This window comes from Typopeltis vanoorti, chromosome 20, assembly GCF_054136105.1.
Source record: "Typopeltis vanoorti isolate ZY-2024b chromosome 20, IOZ_Tvanoo_1.0, whole genome shotgun sequence".
NCBI classification, from domain to species: Eukaryota; Metazoa; Arthropoda; class Arachnida; order Uropygi; family Thelyphonidae; genus Typopeltis; species Typopeltis vanoorti.
The window spans coordinates 106840929-106865625 of NC_143568.1; the positions used below are offsets into that span (position 1 = coordinate 106840929).

The 24697-nt window shown below is 35.9% G+C and overlaps 1 protein-coding gene across 2 annotated transcripts in view; it reads left to right on the top strand.

Moving 5' to 3' along the window:
* MED15 (mediator complex subunit 15) overlaps nucleotides 1-24697 on the top strand; it is a 246494-nt gene that overhangs the window by 33019 nt on the left and 188778 nt on the right. For both annotated transcript variants that reach the window (XM_090409717.1, XM_090409718.1), the window contains exon 3: nucleotides 445-496. In XM_090409717.1, coding sequence (XP_090265843.1) covers nucleotides 445-496 — 52 coding nt within the window. The remainder of the gene's footprint in view (nucleotides 1-444; nucleotides 497-24697) is intronic.

The window sequence follows — 24697 nt, forward strand, 5'->3', positions numbered from 1 at the left end:
TTACAATTGTTCAAGCTAATCCCATTGGTATACCCTGTGGTTGTCTTGCATACTATGACAAACTGTTTTTTGTGCTCTGGATAGAATACCAGAGAAATATCAGCAATAAGTTAATAAATAGCTATTTTCTTATCAGACTATGTTCTCATCTATACTGTTAAAATTAATCAACATGTATGATCGACACATAAGCCTTCCCACATGTTTAAGCAGATAGTTAGACAGGTCGTATCTTGTTTCTTCTCATTTCTTAGTATTTCTGCCAGTGGTGTACTCTGAAAAGTTGTGTGAAGTTTGAACTGTAGTCATAAACTACGAATGATGCAATTTCAAAAATATAATACATGAAATGATTTTATGCAAAGGATATACATACATATAATTAAGTCTTTTTAATCAAAAGATATTCAGTCAAATTTAAAAAAAAAAAAATTTTCTTTATAGGAGGAGTATCTTGGTTTTGTAGCAAGACTTATTATTCATGTTCGGGAAATGAGTAAGTATTTCTACTTATTTTGTTTGAGTTATCTGGTTTTTCTCCTAGTTTCTTAGAATGCTTTGGTGCAGAATTAACAGAAAAATACAAGTATCATGTTTGTGCATGCACTAACCCAGATGTCATCAAATTAAGAGTGAGGTTTGACTAATAGGAATTACAAATATAAGCTCACTGTCTTTATTAAAAATAATCTATATATATCTATAAAGCAAAGTCCATTTTCGATGTTTGCTTATAACTCGAGAACAAATTGATCAGTTGTAATGTCTTCACCAGTGAATAGAGAATGTTTCAAAGATGGTTTATGTGCATTTTCATCAGTGTACACCTCCAGATTAAGGAGCAGTGATTAATTTCTTTTTATCTTTCTATCTGAAGAAATGTATCACCAAATAGAAAAGATGAGCGCGAAAAGAGTAATCATAACGGGAGACTTTAATTATCCAAATATTGATTGGGTAGCAGTAGAATCTCATGAGAAGAACGACAATGCATTTATTGAGCTGTTGCGTGACAACTTTCTCAAGCAGCATGTGACAGAAGATACTTGAGGTCAAAGAGTGTTAGATTTGATTATAGTGTTAGAGGGCATTTCAGTTAAAGACGTAACTATTTTGCCTCTAGTTGGTGACAGTGATCATGTGGTACTCACTTGGCAAGTGACTAAGTTTATGAATGTTCCACTCAGAAAAGGTTACATGCTGAACTATTGGATTGACAAATAAGTTCGTTCGGTTTATGCATTAGTACAAGTTTACGCTGCTTCAACTGTCACTATTGTTGTGCTACCGTGCAATGCTAGTGTGCAGTTGAAAGGCGACATTTCCCATAACCTTTCAGTGAATTTTCATTTGACCTTCTTCAATTGCGTGTGTGTGTAACATCTTTTTAGAAATGGAAGAAAATAATGTACATTACCGGCATATTTTGCTTTTTTATTTCAAAAAAGGCAAACGAGCTGTGGAGGCCCATAAAAAATATGCAGCGTATATGGGGATGGTGCCTTAACAGAATGCATATGCCAAAAGTGTTTTTTCCAAATTCCGTTCTGGAGATTTTGACATTAGTGATGTATCTCGCGCCGGTCGCCTGACCGAGGTTGATTCAAGTGTTGTGAAGAATATCATCGACAAAAATCCATCACAAACAGTGCAGGAGATTGCTGCAGTACTGAACATATCCCATACAAGCGTTGAAAACCATTTGCACAAGCTGGGATATGTTTCAAAACTCAATGGTTGGGTGCCGCATGAATTGACTGAGGCCAATATTACTGCTTGCATATCCATTTGTGATTCGCTGCAGCATCACCAAGAAAATGACCCATTTTTGAAGCGGATGATTAGGGAAATGAAAAATGGGTCGTGTGCGATAACCTGGTACATAAAAGACCACAGGGGGCACAAGAGTGAACCACTGCAAATAACCTTGAAAGCAGAATTGCACCCAAAGAAGATTATGCTCTCTGTGTGGTGGGATTATAAAGGTGTTGTCCACTACGAGGTGTTACCGTCAGGCAGAACGATCGATTCAACTGCTCATATTGCTCATAGTTAATGCAACTGGCCCGTGCAATTAGCACAAAATGTCCTGAATTGGCAAATCGGAAAGGAGTTATCTTTCACCACGACAATGCCAGACCCCACACATTGTTAACAATCCGGAGTAAATTGTTACGTCTTTGCTGGGATGTTTTGCCGCATTCTCCATATTCACCGGATCTGGCACCTTCCGATTACCATTTATTCTGATCGTTGCAGAATTCTCTTAACAGGAAAACCTTTGCTAATAAGAAGGCTGTCAAAAGACAGATCAGTTTTTTGCCAGTAAACCTCAGGAGTTTTATGAACACGGCGTAATGAAGTTGGTGGACAGATGGCAAGAGGTCATTGATAAAGAGGATCATATAACTGACTAGTATGTATTATATATATTAAATAAAATGTGTTTCATTCCACTCTGAAAAACCGAATGAACTTATTGCCAACCCAATACAAAACAGGAAATTATGACCAACTGAGGAGTATACTGAGTTTAGTGGAATGGGATCGGTTGCTGGATGGAAAGATTATCGACAGTGAATGTGAAGCATTTAAACAATACTGAAATGATACGATATCAGAATGTGTTCCGAGAGTTCGAAGAATAAATAGAATACGAGTGAAATGGATGTGTAATCTTATTAAGCAAGAGATTCATAAGAAAAGGACGAAGGAATACCATTTGCATAAGGATGACGTCTGTTATGAATGTTATAAGCTGCAGGCTAGAATAGTCACAACTGTTGTACGGAAAGCAAAGTCTGATTATGAAAAGAAACGGGCTCTGCTAAAGACTACCCACAAGAATTCTATCTATATGCTGCAAGTAAAAGAAAGAATGAATATGAAAGAATAACTTCTAAATCCAAATGGCATGAGGGTTACAGATGCAGAAGAGGTTGTTCAGTTAATGAGTGGCCATTTCGTTAAAAGCTATCAACCTGGTGAACGCAACATTGAGCTCACTGTTACCTCTTCACTAGATGAAGAAACGCAGGTGTGTGTGTGGCCGAGGTATTAGAGAGATGTTGCACAAACTGAATAAGAATTCAACAACAGGGACTGATGGAATATCAGCATGTGTGCTTAAAGAGTGTTCAGCTGAACTGGCCATTCCTTGACCAGGATGTTTAATATGAGTTTCAGAACAGGGAACATTCCGCAGGAATGGAAGGAATGTATGGTAATTCCATTGCACAAGGGTGGTGCAAAGCCCGATGTATCCAACTATTGACAAATTAGTATCTCAGGAGTGGTGGTGAAGATTTTGGAAAAATTGGTTAGGACCCCGCAATCAGAAATGCGTTGACAGTGAACCTCTACTTTGCAATGAACAACATGTTTACTAAGGGAAGGTTATGTTTTAGCAGCTTGCTCATATTCTATAACAGTGCTACTATTGAACTAGACAAGGGGAATGGATGCACCATGATACTTTTGGATTTTGCTAAGGCTTTTGACAGAATACAGCATGGCAGACTGCTGCATAAATTGGAGAAAATGAGTTTGGGTTACACAATAGTATGACCCGTATACCACTTTTTGATATCTGCAAGGTTAAAGGTAACAAATGGTATACCACAAAGATCAGTGCTTGGTCCACTGTTATTCAATCTGTACATTAATGATATTGAGAAGGATTTCACAAACGACATACAGTTATTTGGTGATGATGCACAGATAGGTAGGGTAATAAGGAATGCTGCTGATATGCAGTCTTTGCAGAATGATTCGAATAGGCTGGAATTGTGGGCACGGGAAAATGGGTGTCAGTTCAATGTCACTAATGTAAAGTAAATGTAAAGTCATTCACTTCGGCATGATTAGATATCCAATGTCGTATTATTTTGGTGGGATTAGACTAGAAGAAACAGATGAAGCTAGGGATCTTGGAGTGTTAGTAGATAGGAAGTTGAAGTTTAGGGGCCATGCGGCCCCTAAACTTCAACTTCCTAAATTCCTTCAACTTCCAATCTCCAAAAGAGATTTCAGATACAACTCAAAAGATAATTGCGATGCTGAAACGAATGTTCACATGTAAAGATAAGGATGTTATTTTGCCTCTTTACAAAGCCTTGATAAGACCTCACTTGGACTATTGTGCGCAGGTCTGGTGTCCTGGTTTCCATTGCGATTCTGATATATTGGAGAGAGTACAAAGAAGAGTGTTAAAAATGATATCAGGATTGTGGAATACTGAATATGAAGACAGATTGAGAATTTGTAGACTACAGAGACTAGCAAACAGGAAAAAGAGGGGTGATACGATTGAGACTTACAAATTTCTGAAAGGGTCATACAGGATTTCAATTGATGGAATTTTTCAATTTATGGAGGGTGGGGAAAGGACAAGAGGGCATCCTTGGAAGCTGAGAATGAAGGCTGCCAAGAAGGGTGTGAGGGCTAGATTTTTCTCTCAGAGGGTGGTGCATGATTAGAATGGATTGCCATTGGATGTTGTGAGTGCAAGCAGTGTGAATGAATTCAAGAATAAGTATGATAGCTGGTGTGTGTGTAGTATGTGGCCTCCCTCGATGAGTTTCTGATTCACTGGAGGTCTCTGTTAATAATAACAATCTTCCTCCATGACCTGTACTGCAGTTTAACAATATCTGACCACTATTTTGTGGCCAGATATTGTTAAATTTTTTAGATATTGTGATATTAAATTCTTTCATTTTTTCCATTATTAGTAATTTTTTAGTAGTTTTTATAATTATTACTAGATAATTTATTTTTTTACCAATATGCCACAATGAAGAGCAAGTTCTATAATGTGGATAGGATTGCCCTATCTAAACAGGTTTCTAAAAAAAAACTTGTTACTTGGCATCTTATTAAGACCTAACATGAAAGGGAAGGTGGGATGGGAATTTCTCACCATACCAGATTTGTTATTTCACTTGACTCCTACAGCAAGGCATATGAGATTAAATAGACAGAGTGAAATTATTGAAGTTTCTTGGAATAATAAGGAAAGGTCTGCTTTCTCTTACATCTGTGATAGAAGATACTCCACTGATCCAATAGTTGTGATCGGTACTATGACTAGTATGTCACCACTGTAAAGCACTTAAATACAGACGTGAATCTCCTGGAATGTGTTGTTTGAATGGAAAGGTGAAACTAAATGAAATTACAGCTTCTCCTGAACTATTATTTTCACTCCTTACAATGCAACATCCACAGTCTTATCAGTTTATTGAAACTATTTGAGCTTACAATTCTGCATTTCAAATGAAATGCAGAATTGCTTACAATTCTGCATTTCTGCATCACTTGGCATGAAGGGTATTGTATGGATATTGCATTGATCACAAATGAATCCGAGAAGTGGAGAACCCACAAGTGGCAAAACTATTTCAGCAATGAATTTCTATGCGTATCGCATAAGTATGGATGGAAAATTTAAATCCACTACATAGACATGGTCAACTCATCAATCAATACTGGATTGACATACAGGGTGTTCGGGATAAATTTGACATATTTATAATTAATTATATTTTTCCGTAAGTTACATGTATTAACACACACTTCTCTTCATTTAAAAGTTTGGACCCTTCTTCATTCATATACAAGATGTCAGAAAGGATGGATAGCTGGAACCCACCTGAATCATGGAAGAGAATAACTTGTATCATGATGATTCGTGCCCGCCATCAAAATAAGGATATTACGACTGCTGCCCAATGCTCCCTGAATACAGTAAAAACAATCAGGCATGAACTAGAGACTTGCAATGGTGACTACGAGGATGTAGCAAGAAGAAAGATCCCTAGCAGACGATCTGATTGCGTTCGTACAGCAGAATTCCTCGCAAATCTGCAGGAACAGGTGTTGAAGAACCCTGGCATTGGAATTCGGGCTTTGTTCGTGGAGTTGCTAACTGTAGTCAAGCCCTGGATAACAAGGGTAGCCAATGGTAGGCCGTATGTATGGCAGCAGGATTCGGCCCCTTGCCACACCTCTGGGAAAAGTCAAAAATGGTTGTCTGAAAATTTCTACGACTTCACCAGTCCAAATGTTTGGCCTCCAAACTCCCCAGACCTTAACCCCATGGATTATTTTGTATGGGGCGCAGTTGAAAAAGACACCAATCGCACTTCCAGTAATACAAAAGCCCAGTTAATGGATAAAATTAAAACAGTTTTTGCGGCCCTTCCCAGGGAGACTGTAGCATCAGCTTGTTCGAGGTTCCGAAGCAGAATTGAAGCTGTGATCGATGCTAATGGTGGTTATTTTGAGTAAATCTTGTTGATAGTATTGTAATTAACTCTGCCTGTAATGTTTTTTTGTCAATTCATTAAATTTAATAGATACAAAGAAGATTTTCTTTTTCCTTACGAAACTGTCAAATTTATCCCGAACACCCTGTATATGCTAAAATTGAGTCTGACTGTCTCACATACATATGCTTAAACCAAAATAAATTTTGGGTAGAAAATTATATACATCTCTGTGATGCATTGTGCAGTGATGAAAATGCTTCAAATATTGGCCAAATTCAAATATTGCCCTCTTCTTTCGTGGGAAGCCCCTGTTATTTCTACAGAAAGACTCAGGATGCAATGGTCTATGATAGCGCTGACCTTTTCATTACCTTCACATGAAAGTGTGTTGTACATGGTCATGATAATTCCTCTGTTTTCCATTTTTGAAGTGATGGAAATTATCTAAGGTAATATTAATTTTGATTTGCGCTCAGAAATTCTAATTAATTTAATTTCTCTGAATTGTGCACACCTTATTATAGACAGAATAGCTGACAGCCTAATAATTAATCTTATGTTGCATTCTAAGTCACTTCTTACTACATCAATCCACCTAGACCTTGGGCTTCTTTGGGATTTCTTTCCTTCCATCACGAAATCAAACACTCAGTTCCTACCACAATGAGATCAGGAAAACCTTTAAGCAGCCCATATAGAAAAAACGAATCTTCTGGTCTTGATAATATCATTTCAGATTTCACAGAGCCTCTGAGCTAATCCTTGCCTTAAGATGTGTGTATGTTCAACATGCATATACTCCCCAATTGGAAACTAGAAACACTCACTGACTCACTCATACACACAAAATCTTAAGTGTAAGAAGGTATCTTTCTATACACTTAAGTCAGGTATTAGCTCAAGAAGCACAGGTTTGTGAGGTCTGATCTGTACTCTCAAGGGATGTACAAGATACTGATACTACTACATGATAGAAAGTCAGTAATAATGTAAACTTCTTGACAATTTTCCTCTGAATTAGTTTATTTGTTAGGACTTTTGGATCTTATATAACAGTCCAATTCTTTCCTAATATCTTTATTTTTAATATGATTCTGCCATTGTTGCCATCTATTCAGTTCCCTAACTTTTTCAGAACTCTTGTATCTTTGGTCTCCAGATCAACTTTTTTTTATTTCTAACCCATTTTTCTCTCTCTCTCATATCCATAAATTAAAATTGGCCTTAACACTGTCTTATTAATGCCCTTCATTTGGGAAAGACCTGAGTTTAAATCCTGTCTAGGACATAAAGAACTTTTTATGTCAAAGTGAATTGGCCAGTCTCATATGGATGGAGGTGGCAGGGTATTTCCTCCTTGAAAACTTGGGTTTTTCCATCCCACAAAACAGGCAAATAGGCCAGAAGAGGAACACATGCACACAGTTAACAGACATAGTTGATAATGTGGATAGGACTGCCCTATCTAAACAGGTTTCTAAAAAAAAAACAAAAAAAATTTTCTAAAAAAAAAACAGAAAAACTTAAGTTACTTGGCAGATCATTGAGACCTAACATGAAAGGGAATGTGGGATGGGAACTTTTTACCATACCAGTTTTGCTATATTTTTATTTTTTTTGCTATAATTGTGGGTAGTTATCCACACATTGCTTATCTGAGAAAGGAAATTTTTTTTAATTGCTGATCCCAGCCATACAGGCTATATTCTTTTTTATATTTGGATCAATGTTTACTTTGTGTATAGTCCAAATGGTCCAGCATGTACCAAAATTTAATTTTACCAAAGGAATTAATACATTCGCTGCGAACTACGAGTATACTCGTATGACGCTTACCGCCGGCAACGAGATTACCGTACTGACCTTGAAGAAGTGAAATTTCTCGGCATATGGGAACAGACAATGCCGAAGTAGCGTGGCAGCGAATGTGTTAAGGATACCCCAGTAATAATAATACATAAAACTTGGAAAAAAAAAGAAAAACTTATGTGAATGCTATTTTAATCATTTAAAACTTTTGCCTTAACATTCAAGGCATCTTCCGTATACAATGATCATGGGCAATGGAATACAGCTGAACACAAATAACAAAGGCATTTTAAAAAGCACGATCATAGTATAAGACAACAACCATTCAGTAAAATTCCTAATTAATTCATTTTAAAAAAGTGTGCATGTATCTATCTATATATAGACAGGGCTGGACAATCTTGGGGAACTCCTGTTGACATACTGAACCATATCATTTAAAAAAATGGGGGGAGGAGGTAATTGGGCGAGTAGAATTTTGCATAATCTGTCAAGCCCTGTATACACACACACACACACACACACACACACACGCACACACTGGTGTTCAAAACATATGAATGAACATTGTTTCTGAATATTGCAACTGCAAATTCAGAAGAATCAGCTGCGGCAATTTGTATAACTGACTATTTCGAGTAGAAAGCAGTACACATTCAAATTTTTGAATTACGCACAAAGGGGGTCACGTGGTAGCACTCAACAGGATAAAAGTCAAAAGTCTGCACTAAGTTGTGTTTGAAAGAAGCTCTTTTCATGAAGGAATAAAGTTGCAAACTTAGATGTCTTGTAATGTCTCAAAGATATCATCTAGATCAGGACTGCCCAAAGCACTGTCTGCAGGCCGCATGCGGCCTGCGGTGCAATTTTGTGCGGCCTGCCTGTGGGTTTTGATTTTCATGAGTGAAAAATAAAATAACAATTTGAATCAAATGCATCTTAGATATTTTAATTCTATCACTAATCAGTAGTCTCGATGTTGATAATTTTATTTGGTGTTTTTACATCTATACCCACATGTCATGTTTTTCAAATATTAGATGTGTCAAAGAAGTGTTCTTACACTGTTTTGTTCCAGCATGCATGCTCCGGGTGCTCCTGTGGAATGTGAGCACATGATTAGTGCGCAATTAGTGTTGTTTGTTTGTTCGGCTTTTGCGGTTGTGTCGCTGCTGCTCACCAAATTACTAGATACGCATTGTGATGAAGCCCTTGGATAAATTTTTTTTCTAATGTGGCCTGCGGATTACCTTAGGTTGGATAGCCCTGATCTAGATGATTTCATGTGAGGAAGAATTATTTGGAAGCTTGAAGAAGGCCCAGAATTACATTACTGATATTGCCAGAGAGTTTGAAATCTCACACACTGTTGTATCCAGGCTCTGGGCAGCATTTCAGACATTATTATTATTTTTTGCATAATGTAATAACATAGCAGCAAAATATAATCAACTCACCACGGCAGGTCAGCTTGCAAGTTGACTCCATTCAAGCACACGTATGCAGATATCTCGACAAACTATGGCAAGGCATCTACGACAAGTAGGCCTTTATGTCTGAAGGCCTGTAGTCTGCATCCCTTTATCCACAGCTCATTGTAGAGCATGTTTTTAGTGGTGGCATATCCATAGAAATTGGACAAGACGCCAGTGGACTGATGTGCTCGTTATAGATGAGAGTCATTTTAGTCTTTTCTCTGATTCTAGATGACACTTTATCTGGTGTGAAAGTGATACTGCTTACCATTATGAGAATGTTCTTGAAAAGGATAGGTAGTAATATAATTCATTCATATGCTGGCAATAAATTTATTTCCACATTTGGCTGTAGTCATGAAAACGCTTTCATATACAGGTAAAAATGTAATTTTATAGAAAGCTTTTTACTTTGGGTATATACTATGTTAAAGATACCATGCAATTTTGTAAGCTAGGTTTTAATCCTTTTTCCCAAGTAAGCAAACAGACAAGTAAGTCAAGTTTGCGCCTGAACATAGTTCACGTCTGAGGCAACTTGTGGTAAAGGTGGAGTAAGTAAGCTCTGATCACTTTCCTTAGCATTTTCTCCTAATGCAAAGCACATCCCCTTGCAGAGATGTATGATACTATGCATTAAAGGCAAGGGCCACTACCCAGACCGGTTTCGACCTTTATTGAGGTCTCGTCAGTAGGAGCCAGACCCAAAAAAATTCCAAGGTTGAAGTAATGCAGAGCTTATAAATATTGCCTAAACAAGTTGCTACAAGGTGCTGTGAACCTAGCTTATAAAATTGCATGGTATCTTTAACACAGTATATATATATATATATATACATATGAGGGCTGTTCAATAAGTAATAAGACTACTTTTACTGTCGCGAAACCACTCATCACAATATTAATTTCTGTGGAATAAAGAAATGTTGCTGTCTTTATTAACAAAAGAGGTTAATAGATGGCATATATGGGCTGATGTGCCAGAGTGTCACGTGACTAAACGCAAGCTTGTTTCGGCGCGCCTACGATCCGCGACCAGTCGTCGAAATGGAAGCGTCCTTGGAACAGCGTTATGTGATTAAATTTTGTGTGCGTTTGCAAAAATTGGCATCGGACACTTTTAACATGATACGGGAAGCTTTCCACGATGAAGCAATGTCGAGGGCAAGTGTTTTTCGCTGGCATAAAACTTTTAAGGAAGGAAGGCAAAATGTGGATGATCTTGAACGTGAGGGAAGACCTTCAACGTCCATCACAGAGACAATGATCAACATAGCAGTGATTATCATCAAGGAGGATCGCAGAATTACAGTATGACAGCTGCATGTTGTCCTGAATATTTCTGTGGGAAGTGTTCACTCAATCATGGCTGAACATTTGGGACTGAAACGTGTTTGCGCCGATGGATTCCCAAACTCTTGACACCGGAGCAAATGCAGCACCGAGTGGATGTGTGCACAGAATGGAAAGAAAGACTGGAACAAGCAGGCGACAACTTCTTAAAATTCATCATTACAGCAGATGAAGCTTGGTTGTATTACTATGACCCTACAATGAAACAACAAAGCAGTGAATGGAAGCATCCGTCATCGCCTACCCCCAAGAAAGCAAAAACTGTAAAATCGGCTGGTAAAGTTATGACCATAATGTTTTTTGCCTACGAAGGCATTGTTTACCAACATGCTGTAGAACCTGGGAATACTGTAAACGGCTCATGCTATGCGGATGTTTTACGGAAGTGTTTTTACGGAAGTTTTTTAGTGGATGTTTTGCAGAAGAACAACATAGATATCTTACCACACCCTCCATACAGTCCTGATCTCGCACCGTGCGATTTCTGGCTGTTTCCTCAGCTCAAGAAACCACTAAGAGGCCGCCATTTCGAAAGCAACAAAGCATGTGTAAAAGCTGCGGAGGCGGTTTTGAAAGAACTCTCAAAAAACGGGCTTTCACATGTGTTTAAGAAGTGGACGCAACGTTGGAACAAATGCATCGCGTCTCACGGTAGTTACTTCGAAAAAGACCATGTAAATGATGACGATTAAAGGTAATCTGTTTTCTGTATAAATATAGTGTTATAACTTATTGAACAGCCTGCGCATATATACCCAAGGTAAAAAAATTTCTACATCTTACTCTCATCCTGAGATTTTTATTTAATAAGGTCAAAGCACTTTGAGGCAACTTGTTTAGGTAAAATTTATAAACTCTCCATTAGTTCAACCCGGGCATTTTTTTGGGTTCACTTGGCTAAGCTAGTAATGCTTAACAACTGGAATTTTTTGGGGATGTGGGGAGAGCACAAGGCTGGTCTTACCACTCAGTTCTCAGGTTGGTTCCTAGATACCTTCCTATTTCAGTTTAGTCTTTTAGCTACTAATTCCATAATACCAACATTTCAGCTGATTATTCATTTTTTAAACTTTTCTCAGCCTCCAAATTCAGGCATTGCCTTAGACTTTCCTTCTACTCAGATCTAAATTCCTAATCTCCTGGACTACCCTTCAACTGGTGTATAAAGCCTTCTAAAGCATATCCTTACATAATGGAAAATATAGGAGGAAGCTCTGCCTCTCTATGAGACTGCTAATTCTCCTTCAATTGATAAAGCCTTTCAGATAAATACATCAACCAGAATGTAGTTCAGGTCTTTGCATCATCCTCTCAGCTGTGCCAAGGACATACTCAGCTGTCTTGTGAATGTACACAGTTAACAGACATAGATGAATATGAGAATAGAAGTAATCACACTACCCTAGAATATTTTATTTTATGATACTTATTTTGATTTATGAAAGTCAATTAACTTGGCCATAACTTGTTATTGGATCCAATTCATCAAATTTAGAAAGCTACCACTGACAGGAATACAATTTCTAGGCCATGCTGCCAGATTACTTTTAGCCCTTAAAGAATAATAAGAAAAAAAGTGCATTACATATACAATAGCAAATATCAATTGTTACATCGTCAGCAATGCACATAATAGATCCAACAGCCTTTGAGATATCAATATAATTTTATATTAGTCCCACATGAAAGATAGAGGAGCCTATAGCACATTAGTGCCATGTGTAGGCATGGGTTAGGAAAGAAGAAAACTATTGGTATTGGTTTGCAGAAAATTTACGAGACTAGGGACTTGGGGATAATGGTGGACAAAGAGTTAAAGTTCAGAGCACATATTGCAAAACTTGGTAAAATAGTTCAATGAATTACTTGGATGTACGCTAACAAGTAAAGATAAGGAAGTTATTATCTCTCTTTATAAGGATATGATTCCGCCACATCTTGACTACTGTGCATGCAGATTTGGTCATCTGGTTTTCTTGGGGACCAGGAGGCAGTCGAGTCGAAAAGATTAAGAGATGAGTGTTCAGGATAGTGACAGGGGTTTGTGGAATACTCCCTATGAGGATAGGTTGAAGGGTTGTGGTTTCAAAGTTTAGTTAATACGTGAAAAAGAGGGGGACATGATAGAAACTTTTAATATATCATCATCATCATCAAATTCCTGCCATGTACCCTCAAGGGGTGTACAGGATATGATAGTACTACATGAAAAATTTACATGATTACTAACTTCCTATCTACAATTTTCCTCCAAATAAGTCTGTTACTTGTCAAGACTCCAACATTACCAGATCTTATATTTCTATCGTCTAAGGCACTTTGTACCGTATCAATCCACCTATATCTTGGTCTTCCTCTGGGTCGTTTTGCTGGCAGAGAACACTTGTTTTGCTAATCTTTCCTCGCCCATTCTGTTTAAGTGACCATACCACCTGAGATTAGCTCTACTAACGCATTCCTGGATGCTGACCATGTCAAGTTCTTTCCTAATATCCTCGTTTTTTATATGATATTGCCATTGATGCCATCTGTTCACACCCCTAATCTTTCTCAGGACTCTCTCATCTGTGGTCTCTAGTCTTTGGTCAAGTGTTTTACTTCTGACCCAGTGCTCAGATCCATAAGTTAAAACTGGTTTGAACACTGTCTTGTATACAGCTAATTTAGTGTTTCGACTAATTTCTCTCTTATTCCATATGAATTTATTCAATTGACTTCCTACCATACCAGCTTTGTTGATTCTGTTGTCTATTTCCATATTTAATTTACCATCTTCACTAAAAATCATGCCTAAGTAGCTGAAATGTTTTACTTGTTCCACAGGTTCTCCATTCACAACACAGTTGACATTTTCAACGATTCTGTCTATTTTCATTGTTTTTGTCTTTTTATTGCTGACCTTCATACCATATCTATTACAACAGTTATTCAGTTTAGTCAGAGAATCTTACAGATTTATTTAGAAGTATAACATCGTCTGCATAAAGCAAAGAGCTGACATTAACATCTCCAATTTTGATATCATGTTTAATACCACTTTCTTTCATAATGTGATCAATATAGACAATGAATAACAGAGGGGATAATGTACATCCTTGCCTCACACCAGATTTAATATTAAACCATCTTCCTGTACTTCCTTCAATTCTAACTGCTAACTTATAACTCAAATAAAGACTAAGTATTGCTTGATATAACGTCCCATCGACACCATATAATTGTAGCGTATTGAATAGCTTCTCTCTTGGCACCTTGTCATATGCCTTTTCCAAATCGACAAAACTTAAATACAGATCTTTTTTATATTTCCATGATTTCTCCACTATTTGTCGTAAAGTGAAGATCTGATCCTGACAGCCTCTATTTGACCTGAATCCAGCTTGTTCTTCACCAAGCTTTTCTTCCACAATTCTTCTCAACCGTTTCTCAAGTATACTTGAGAAACGGTTTAGCATATATCTTACCTAGAATACTCAATAGGGATATACTTCTGTAATTCTCACATTCAGTTTTATTTCTCTTTTTATATATAGGTACTATGAGAGCTCTACTCCAGTCATTGGGAATTCGTCCCTCTGTCCAGGCATTCTTAACCATGCAGTGCAGCCACTGTAAGACTTTTATACCACCATACTTCAGCATTTCTGGTCGAATGTCATCTACTCCTACTGCCTTTCCACATTTCAAGCCTTTGATGGCTTTTTGTACTTCAAGTATGGATATGTATTCCTGACTGCATGCCTAGTCAGTGTTTTTTATCACTGTGCTGTCATCACTGCTTGTTTCATTTAGCAAATTTTCAAAGTAATTACTCCATACTTCAAGGATATCTTTTTCTCCCGTTTTTATTTCACCTTTATCATCTCTAACTCCTTTTACAGCACTCTTTCCTCCATTCCTAAGCTTCTTCAACAACCTCCAGAATATTTTGCCACCTTCTTGATATTTATTTTCTATGTTCTTGCCAAAGTCCTCCCATGACTTTTGTTTAGCTAGTTTTACACTGTGTTTCGCTTTCTTACATTTATCTGTATTTTTGAAGAGCAAAAGCTGACTTATTTGCCAGGAACTTTTGATATGCTTTCTTCTTTTCCTTCACTGCCTCTTTAACTTCCTGTGTTCACCATGGAGTTCTAATTTTTCTATCCTTGCAGACAACTTCACCACATGCCTCTCTAGCTGAATCAATCAGGAGTTTTCTTCTAGCCTTGCCACTGAATCTCCAAGGTTTGGTTCCTGTTCTCAAACTCTTTCATTTTTCCTTCAATAATCTTTGTGTATTTTAGTCTACAGTTCACATCTGAGAGCTGCTCAACTTTTATTCACTTTAAAACTTTCTTACATGTCATTCTTTTCAATATGAAATTCAATTTTATCCTGCTGAAGACTAAATAGTGATCACTTCCAGTTTCGAATCCTCTGTACGCTCTGGTGTCCTGCACCAGGGAGAAAACATCAACGATAACATAGTCAATGAGACTTTTCTTATTCCTTGCTTCTTCTCTCCATGTGAATTTGTGCACATTTTTATGTTGGAACATTGTGTTTGTAATAACTAGTCCATGTCCTGAGCAAAAATCCAACAGATATTTGCCATTATTATTAGCTTTGCTCTTTTCTCCAAATTTTCCCAAAACATTTTTGTATGTCTGACAATCACTTCCTACTCTGCTATTTAGATCCCCAACAAGGACCAACTTTTCCTTTTTCATTGTGTCAGTAGCTTTCTCTAGAGCCTCAAAAAATTCCTCCACTTCTAACTTAGTAGAACCTTCTATAGGACCATAGACAACAAATAAGTCTCATTGTCCAGTTCCCCATTCTGATATTTGCCCAAATCACTCTACTTGACGCTGCCTGCCATTCAAGAAGATTAGCCTCGTATTTTGTGTTGAATACTATGGCTATTCCTTCTTTTTCTTGATTGTCATTGCCTGAATATAACATTTTGTATTTATTGCTCAGAAAGATTTCACCAGTTTTTTGTCTTTTTTGTTTCAGTCACCCCTATTATGTCGATCTGTTACTTATCTAATTCCTCAGCTAGCTCCATTTCTTTGCCATTCAGGCTTCTTATGTTGATAGTACCGAACTTTAACTCTGGTGATGTTGAGTTGGGGTGTGTTTTCAGATTTGTTTCAGTAGCTGACTTTTCCTGTTTGCCTTGGTTTCTTGGTGAAAACAACGGGGACCTTGTTTAACCGGGCGATGCCCCAGCCGGTTTTATAAAATTGATGCAAGAGAAATTTTTCAGTATATGACAAATAGAGAACTAGGGATCATCTGTGGAAAGTGTGTAAGACTGTGTAAGTGTGTGTGTGTGGGGGGGGGGGGTGCAGACCAGATTTTTCAAGTGGAGAGTGGTGAGTGAGTGGAATGGATTGCCAGAATTGGTTGTGAGTTCCCTGACAATGAATGAATTCAAGGAGAGGTATGATAGGATGATGGTTGATTTGGGTCTCCCATGATGAGGCTCTGGACTCCATGGAGATGCTGTAAGTAATTATAATAATATATTTTTTTGAAGAACTAAGGTTGTAATTTTTTGGGAACACTTCATGAGGAATGCTATTTCAAGGAACAGAGGTATATGAAATAAAAAAGAGGGAGGAATGTTTGGCACATTTGTAGTTGGATTGTAAAGGGATGTTGAGTAGCTGCAAATCATTTTTTAACATCTATAGTTGAAAGTGGAGGAATTGTGGATGTCAGTTCTGAGGAGCAGGATGTGACATCAGGCTAGATTAACCATGATATATGGTCAGTCTTCTTCAAGATTAGGGTGTTTGAGAATTGTGTAAAAGTAGGATCAGTCAAAGATTGATTGTACGTGAGAATTGGAGTGCTAATGAAATCTATAATCATATTAAAGAGGTTGTTCATGAGGCAGCTAAGGAAACATTTGGTTTTGAAAGGAATCTGAATCACAGTAAAGTGGATTGGATGACAGGAGAATCTGTTGAGACCATTACTGAGAAGAAGGAAGCATATAAAGCTCGACTTAATTCTGGAAAAGTATCAATTTTTTTTACAATTTTTTCAATTGTACAAAAATCAAAATTTTTGTACAATTTTTTTCACTTTTCTCTTAATACAGGGTATTAAGAGAAAAGTGAAAAAAATTGTACAAAAATGTAACAATGTTGGAACAGAGTTTGTTTTTTGAGATTAATCACTCATTAGGATATAATAGATTGGCTCAGGCATGTAGAACCCATCAGGCAAATGAGAACATCAAACTGTAGATCATTATGTCAAAAGCATTTCTAATTAAGGAGAAGTCTGAATTTCATTTGGAAATATCAAGTGATGGAGAAGTTGATAATCTTCCTTTATCAAAAAAAAAAAAAAAGTGAGATTTAGGTTAATATTTGTGACAGCTTGGATGGAGTATTATAAGAATCAAGGGATCTTCTGACAGTAAATAGAAAAATGTATAATAGAATACATTGAGGCACTGGAACTAGTGGATCTGTTTTTGGAAGATAAGGTGTGAGATGCCTTGTAAGATCTTGGAATTGGAAGGCAGCTGGCCCAGGAGGAGTATCCATGGAAGTATGGAGGACTAGCTGCTAAGAATAATAATATTAAATCAAAGTCTAGGAGATGTAATTCCTGATGAGTGGTCATTATCATATGTGCTTCTCAGAATCCAAACCAGTGAAATACAATAAAAAAAAAAAAAACTGATGATGTTATAACATTGTTCATATATTTCAAGCTAAAACAAACAAAAAATATTATATATTGAATTATTTCAGATGTAGGTTAGTCATTTGTTTCTGAAAAGTTAAGTACTAATCATGTGCTTGGGTACTAAAACTGAGAAATTTACAGAAAGTGTTGATCAATTGGCTTATATGAGATGCTCATATATAATTCCTGTCTTTAAAAAGGATAATTACGAATGATCTTTCAAAAACTACAGAGGCATTAGATGTGATGGCCTCCATGAATAACCATTAAGTAAAATTATAGCTACAAAGGTAGAGAAAAGTATTGCCTTCTGCATGCCAGAAGAATAGGCTGGCTTTATTGCTGGAAAGTCCTGTTTTGATATTTTCATCATTAGACAGATCATAGAAAAAAGAATTGCCAGAAAGCAGGAAATACATTTAATTTTTGTGGATCTCAAAAAGGAAAGACATTTACAGGTCTAATTGGCATTTCTTCTAGGGAAGGTAGGTGTTTAAGGCAGCAATACTTGTCCCACCAGAGCCCCCATTTTAGAAATGGGCCATACCACGAGAAGGTGGTGATGACTTGTCTGGGAGAGGCATTATATTACGTGATCACTAGCCCATAATGAGGTACAAATAGTGCTTTAATTTCAGAAGTGCTCACAACCATGTTAAATCTGAAAATATTTATTTATAGATGAAGATAACACTTTTTTCACCAACTGAAGAATTTCTTTGTGAAGAAATTAACAGATGATTTGATATTTTATTTGAAAATAAATATTAGATTTGTTTCTATAATATTAGATCCAATTTAGCATTTTCATGTTTTACAAAATCCATTATGTCAAAAGCATTTCTAATTAAGGTGATGTCGAAGTCTCATTTGGAAATATCAAGTGATGGAGAAGTTGATAATCTTTCTTTATCAAAAAAAGAAAAAAAAGTAAGATTGTTGGAAAAGAAAACTAAGAGCAAATGATGGTAGTGTTTTGACAATGTCACCTCTACTGTTTCTGTATTGCCATCAGGTTGAAAGAAGATCAACTCCATAAAAACATTCATGATTACATAGATGATTATATATTATAGTAAACCATTGTTAAAAAGAACTGATGGTAATTCACTGAAGAATGGAAAAGCAGTATCCATTTTGAACAGAATAGGAAGAACATTCTTTCATGCATTACCAGGTTTGTCCAGAGGTTCAAAATTAGGACGAAACAAGACTTAACTGCTTCCAAAAAAAATGGTATTCCATTGCTTAACAACATAACAAAAGCAATTCCATTGCATTTGTTATGCTTCCAAAAAAAATGGTATTCCATTGCTTAACAACATAACAAAAGCAATTCCATTGCATTTGTTATGCCACGGTTTATCATGACTTCATTTTTTAATTATCATCATCATCAAATTCCTGACATTTATCCTCAAGGGGTGTACAGGATATGATAGTACTACATGAAAAAAATTACATCATTACTAACTTCCTATATACAATTTTCCTCCAAATCAATCTATTACCTGCCAAGGCTTCAACATTGTCAGATCTTATATTTCTGTCTTCTAAGGCACTTTTTACCTTATCAACTTTTTACTAATTTACATGACCATACCATCTAAGATTAGCTCTGCTAACATATTCCTGGATGCTAACAATGTCAAGTTCTTTCCTAATATCCTCATTTTTAATATGATATTCCAATTGATGCTATCTGTTCATGCCCCTAATCTTTCTCAGGACTTGCATATCTTGGTCTCTGATCTATGGTCAAGTGTTTTACTTCTAACCCAGCTCTCAGATCCATAAGTTAAAACTGGTTTGAACATTGTCTTGTATAAGCTAAGTTTAGCTTATACAAGACAATGTTGGTTGACTTAATACTATACGAGCTTTGTTGATCCTGTTGTCTATTTCCATATTTAATTTACCATCTTCAGTAAAAATCGTGCCTAAGTAGCTGAAATGGTTTACTTGTTCCACAGGTTCTCCATTCACAACACAGTTGACATTTTCAATGATTCTGCCTATTTTCATTGTCTTTGTCTTTTTATTGCTGACCTTCATACCATATCTATTACAACAGCAATTGAATTTAGTCAGAGAATCTTGCAGACTTGTAGCAGATTTATTTAGAAGTATAACATCATCTGCATAAAGCAAAGAGCTGACATTAACATCTCCAGTTTTGGTATCAGATTTAATACCACTTTCCTTCATAATGTGATCCATGTAGATAATGAATTCTTGTAGAAAGGCTTATACACTGGTTAAACATGATAACTAAATACTTAAGGAATTGACAACGTACACTAGAAATATAAATTAAATCAACTTTAATATATACTTGACATATTTCGGCAACGTCATGTTGCCATCTTCATGGGAACTTAAGATAAAGCAGTACAGCAAATGAGAAACGAAGCGAGGAAGCTACTGTTTTCCTAAAGTCCTGATGGTGCCCCCTGCCTGGCTATATTAGGTGTTCTTGGCCTTTGGGCTGAAGTTCTTCTGATATCAGCTGATGAGCTGATATCAGAAGAACTGTACTGCCTATTTGGCCAAAGTAGGACAATTTACAGCTGCAAGGGACTTGGTATACACCAGGTGGGTCTAGGGGAAGTGGTTGGTCTTTAGTGGAGCAGATAAGGATGCCAATTTTCTATATGGTGTGTAACAAGAGGTCAAGTCATGTTTTTTTAGGATTTTGTTGATTTTTTCCGAGGTGCCTCGAATGTAGGGAATGGTGATGGATTTAGAGTAATCTTTTTTGTGAAGTGGGGGTGGTGGGTTGTGGATAACTGGTTTTAGTATTTTTTTTGGGGGGGGGGGTAGCCATTTGCTGAGAAAGTGTTAAGGAGGTGATTTAGTTCAGTAGTTAGAGCTTGGTCATTTGAACAGATTAGTTCTGCCCTGTTGAATAGTGTCTTAATAACTCATTCACTTAATAACTCATACAGGCAGATACATTCACCAACTATTGTTGGTGAATGTATCTGCCTGTATGGGTGGGTTTTCTATAAACTGAGAAAACCAAGGTTCCATCAGGTTGGCAGGTGTCTAGGAAGGGGAGGCTATTGTTTTTCTCTTTTTCCAGGGTGAACTTGATTCTAGGGTGTTGGTTGTTTAAGTGTGTTAAGAAGGAGAGGAGTGTATCCGGGCCATGTGGCCAAATAGTTAACACATCATCAACGTAGCGAAGCCATATGCTAGGTTTTTGTGGGGCAGAGTTAGGCTTTCTCTTCAAAAGTCTCCATAAAGAAGTTGGCCAAGGGTGGGGAAAGTGATGAACACATGGCTGTCCCCTCTATCTCTTTGTAGAATTTTTCCTGCCAAACGAAATTCATTGTTCATTCTGAGTTCATTGTGAACTGAAATAGGGCCAAGATATCGGGAGGAAATTTTGCTTGGATTAGCTCTAAGGTTTCTTTGAGGGGGACATTTGTGAATAAGGAGGAAACTTCAAAACTGGCCATTATGTCATTATGTTTCAGTATAAGGTTTTCTATACTGGCTTTGAAGTGGGCTGAGTTTTTATGTGTGATGGTGTGTTGCCAGTATAGTGTGAGAGCACTTTGGCTAAATATTTAGCTAGTTTGTAAGTGGGGGAATCTGTGCCATCCACTATAGGATGTAATGGCACATTTTCTTTATGTATTTTTTTAGTATATAATTTCTTGGTATCTTTAATTTATTAGACTTTACTTACCCGATTTGCATTACTTAATATCTTACCTGCTTCAGTGCATTGTTATGTCTCCTTTTCTTATCCTTCCTATGCTCCTCTAAACTGTTTTAATCTTGAGATTTCAGAAGTTATCTTTAATATCTAGATGCTTCGTTCTTCAACTGGGCAAGCCTTCTTGTTCTCACCATTTCTATACATGTTAGCATTATTTTTTGTTGCTACTCTATTCTTGTAGGATGGTGTATTTTTGGTGCCACTTTTCTACACTTTTTAGTATTGCAATATCTCAAGGAAATATGAAATACACCAGATACAATAAAAACATGAAAACCAGCAGCAATGTACTATAAAATACAATTTTTTCTAAGAAAAAAATACAATAAATCAGATAAAGCAAACCTAATTTACACAAGTGTTAAAAAACTGACTTCTCATGAAAGCCTCAAATCAAGTATTTATTATTGGAAATATAATAAATACTTGATTTATATATATATATATATATATATATATATATATATATATATATATATATATATATATATATATATAGTCAGTCTATATGTTTATAACAAACTTTTAATACCCTGTATTTTCCTAATTTAATCATCTTGTTCTAAATTTCTGTGATAAAGAAAACAGTCCTACTGTTTACTATCAGGGTCATTTTTTTTTGTCTACATTTTGAAAGATGTACACATTATTTTCAGAGGTAATTTTAACTTTATTGAAATGCTCAAAAGCAGCTAGTTCTTAAGTTTTGGCTAGTTAATGAAAAATTATCTACACTTGAAAAGGAACTAATTATTTCTAGAATTCTCTTAAATAAAAGGCCAAACAAAAAGCTTTCCTGTAATTCTTTATTTTAATGCTTTTTAGCTTATTTTCCTTTATTAATGATTATAGAAGGTTTAAATAGTAATACAGTGAAATTAATATACTGGAAAGGTAATGTCGGTTTGTCAAGGAAAAACTTTATTGTTATCAGTTTTGCTACTATGTTGTGAGTGTGAAGACTAAATGAATTAAGAAGCATTATGACAACCATCGTGGCAATTTTGAATGAACCTTCTCTGATGTCTTGACTCTACTGATGTTATCATAACATATTTTTAGATTCCTTCTCTACATTCACAAATCATCACAAAACTGATTCCTTCCACCTTCAGAATATTACATAATTTTATAAATGAGTTCTTACAAAGAGAGAGAGAGAGAGAGAGAGAGAGAGAAATGTTTGTTTTTTATAGTTGAATATTACTGTGTTTATATACATGAAATTAATGAAAAAAAACATAACAAATAAATACCAAAGATTGTACTGTTATTCAACATGTTGAGCATAGAATTAAAAAAAATATATATTCCTCTCAACTTTTTTTTTATTTTGCTTTGAAATTATATTGATTATGGCTATAAGCATGGTGATCAACTATTAAATGAAATTTTATTGATTACTAAATTATGCTTGAGAAGAAATTATATTGTTTTGCAAATAGGATAAATAAGCATATAATTTCTTGTCAAGTATATTCATCGATTACTATATTTTATTATTTTATGGTAGATAATATTTTCTATACGAAAAATTAAAACATATAAAAAAAATCAAAATTGAGGGGAAAATGGATGTGCCATTATGTGTATGAAAAATATAGTCTTGATGATAAAAAGGAAGGCAGGAAGGATAATAAATATCCATTTGTTTTATATTGTGATTCTGCCTATATCTTTCCCACTGCTGAGTAAAGGCCACTCCATCTTGGGAGAGTGTATATATAGTTGTATGAATGAATATATGAAGATGAAGTACAATCACAGATTTCATGCCCACGGCAGGATCTGAACCCGCAGCCTTTTGGTTGGAGAGTGGGTATGCTAAACGCTCGGCCAACTAGGTTGGCTTTGTTTTATATAGTTATAGGCAATATTTTTGTTTAAAACTTTTAAAAACTTTTTTAAAAGTTTTGAAAGGGTGATTACTAACTTAAATAGTTATGTAACCTTCAGCAAGAGCTGCTTTTATATTGCATTAATTAAAAAAGACAATCTGTGAAGCATTTATATATTTTCTTTTTATTAATGTGTTAATCCACTAATCTGACAGTACTGTTGTGGTTTACTGAAATGAATGTATGAATGTAGTTTGTTATATATCACTTGATACCAAAAATAAATAAGTAAAATAGCATTGTCGTTGATCAATTTTAATTAATTAAAAACAAACAAACTAATAAATTGATGTTTATTAATTTTTTGTTCTTTGTTCGATATTCAAAGCATAGCTAGCATGCATAGTTTTATTATTAGACAGTAAACTAATTAGTAATGCTACTTTGGGAAGACCTTCATTAACATAAATAATAAATTCAGGTGTCCTTTCTGAAGGCCACAGAAATTGTAATGAAGAAATGGCCAACATATATATAACAACCTAACCTAGCATGATCTAAACTTCATGAAACAGCATTTCTAGGTGTTGTTCATTAGAATGAGCATGTGAATGTCAGTGAAAGAAGCACATTTTCTAAAATACTCTTCTGCATACTAGGTTATAAATATTCTACTTAGTCTCAGTGGAAAAAAGTGTATACATTATTAAAAATTACATCTTGGCCTAAAGAAAATTACAAAAAATCCTAAACCTTACATGTTACCATCTTAGTTAAATATATAAATATATAATGTTGAAGAACACATTGATAAGTAAAGATAGGGAGGTTATTATCCTTCTTTATAAGACTATGATTCATATGCATATTGACTACTGGGTACATATTTGATCACCTGCATTTCTAGTTGACCAAGAGGTAGTGGAGAGGATTCAGAGACGAGTGACTAAGCACGTGACGTCTGTCTAATGTTCCCCAATGAGGATAGATTGAAGGTGTGTGCTTTGTAGAGTTTAACTGACAGGCAGAGGAGAGGAGATATGATAGAAACTTATAAGCTACTAAAGGGATTCTCTTTTTTTATGTTGGGCCCATATATGAGAGGTTGGCTGGTCAACCTATATGTGGGTAGTGGGTTGGGAAAGGAGAAACTTGTTGACATTCAATTCAAAAGCCTGTATATTGTATTTCTTGGAAATACATCAGGGAAAAGACTGTTCCACAGTACAGTAGCAGGGATTAAGGAGGAGGAAAAGAAACTTGTTCTGTGGGTTTCAAGGTGTACTGTGAAAGGATGTTGGGTGGCAGCTGTACTTGTTCTAATGGCTCAGTAGAGAGCGGAGGAATTATTGATGCTGTTTCAGATGAACATTTTGCATGGAAATATTTATAGAATATACAAATTGCAGAGACTAAACGTCTATGTGAAAATGTGGGGAGTGAGTTGGTAAGAGATGGATCATTTATCAGTCTAATTGCTCTCCTCTGTATTGAGTCAAGCATTTTGAGGTAGCTTTTAGGAGT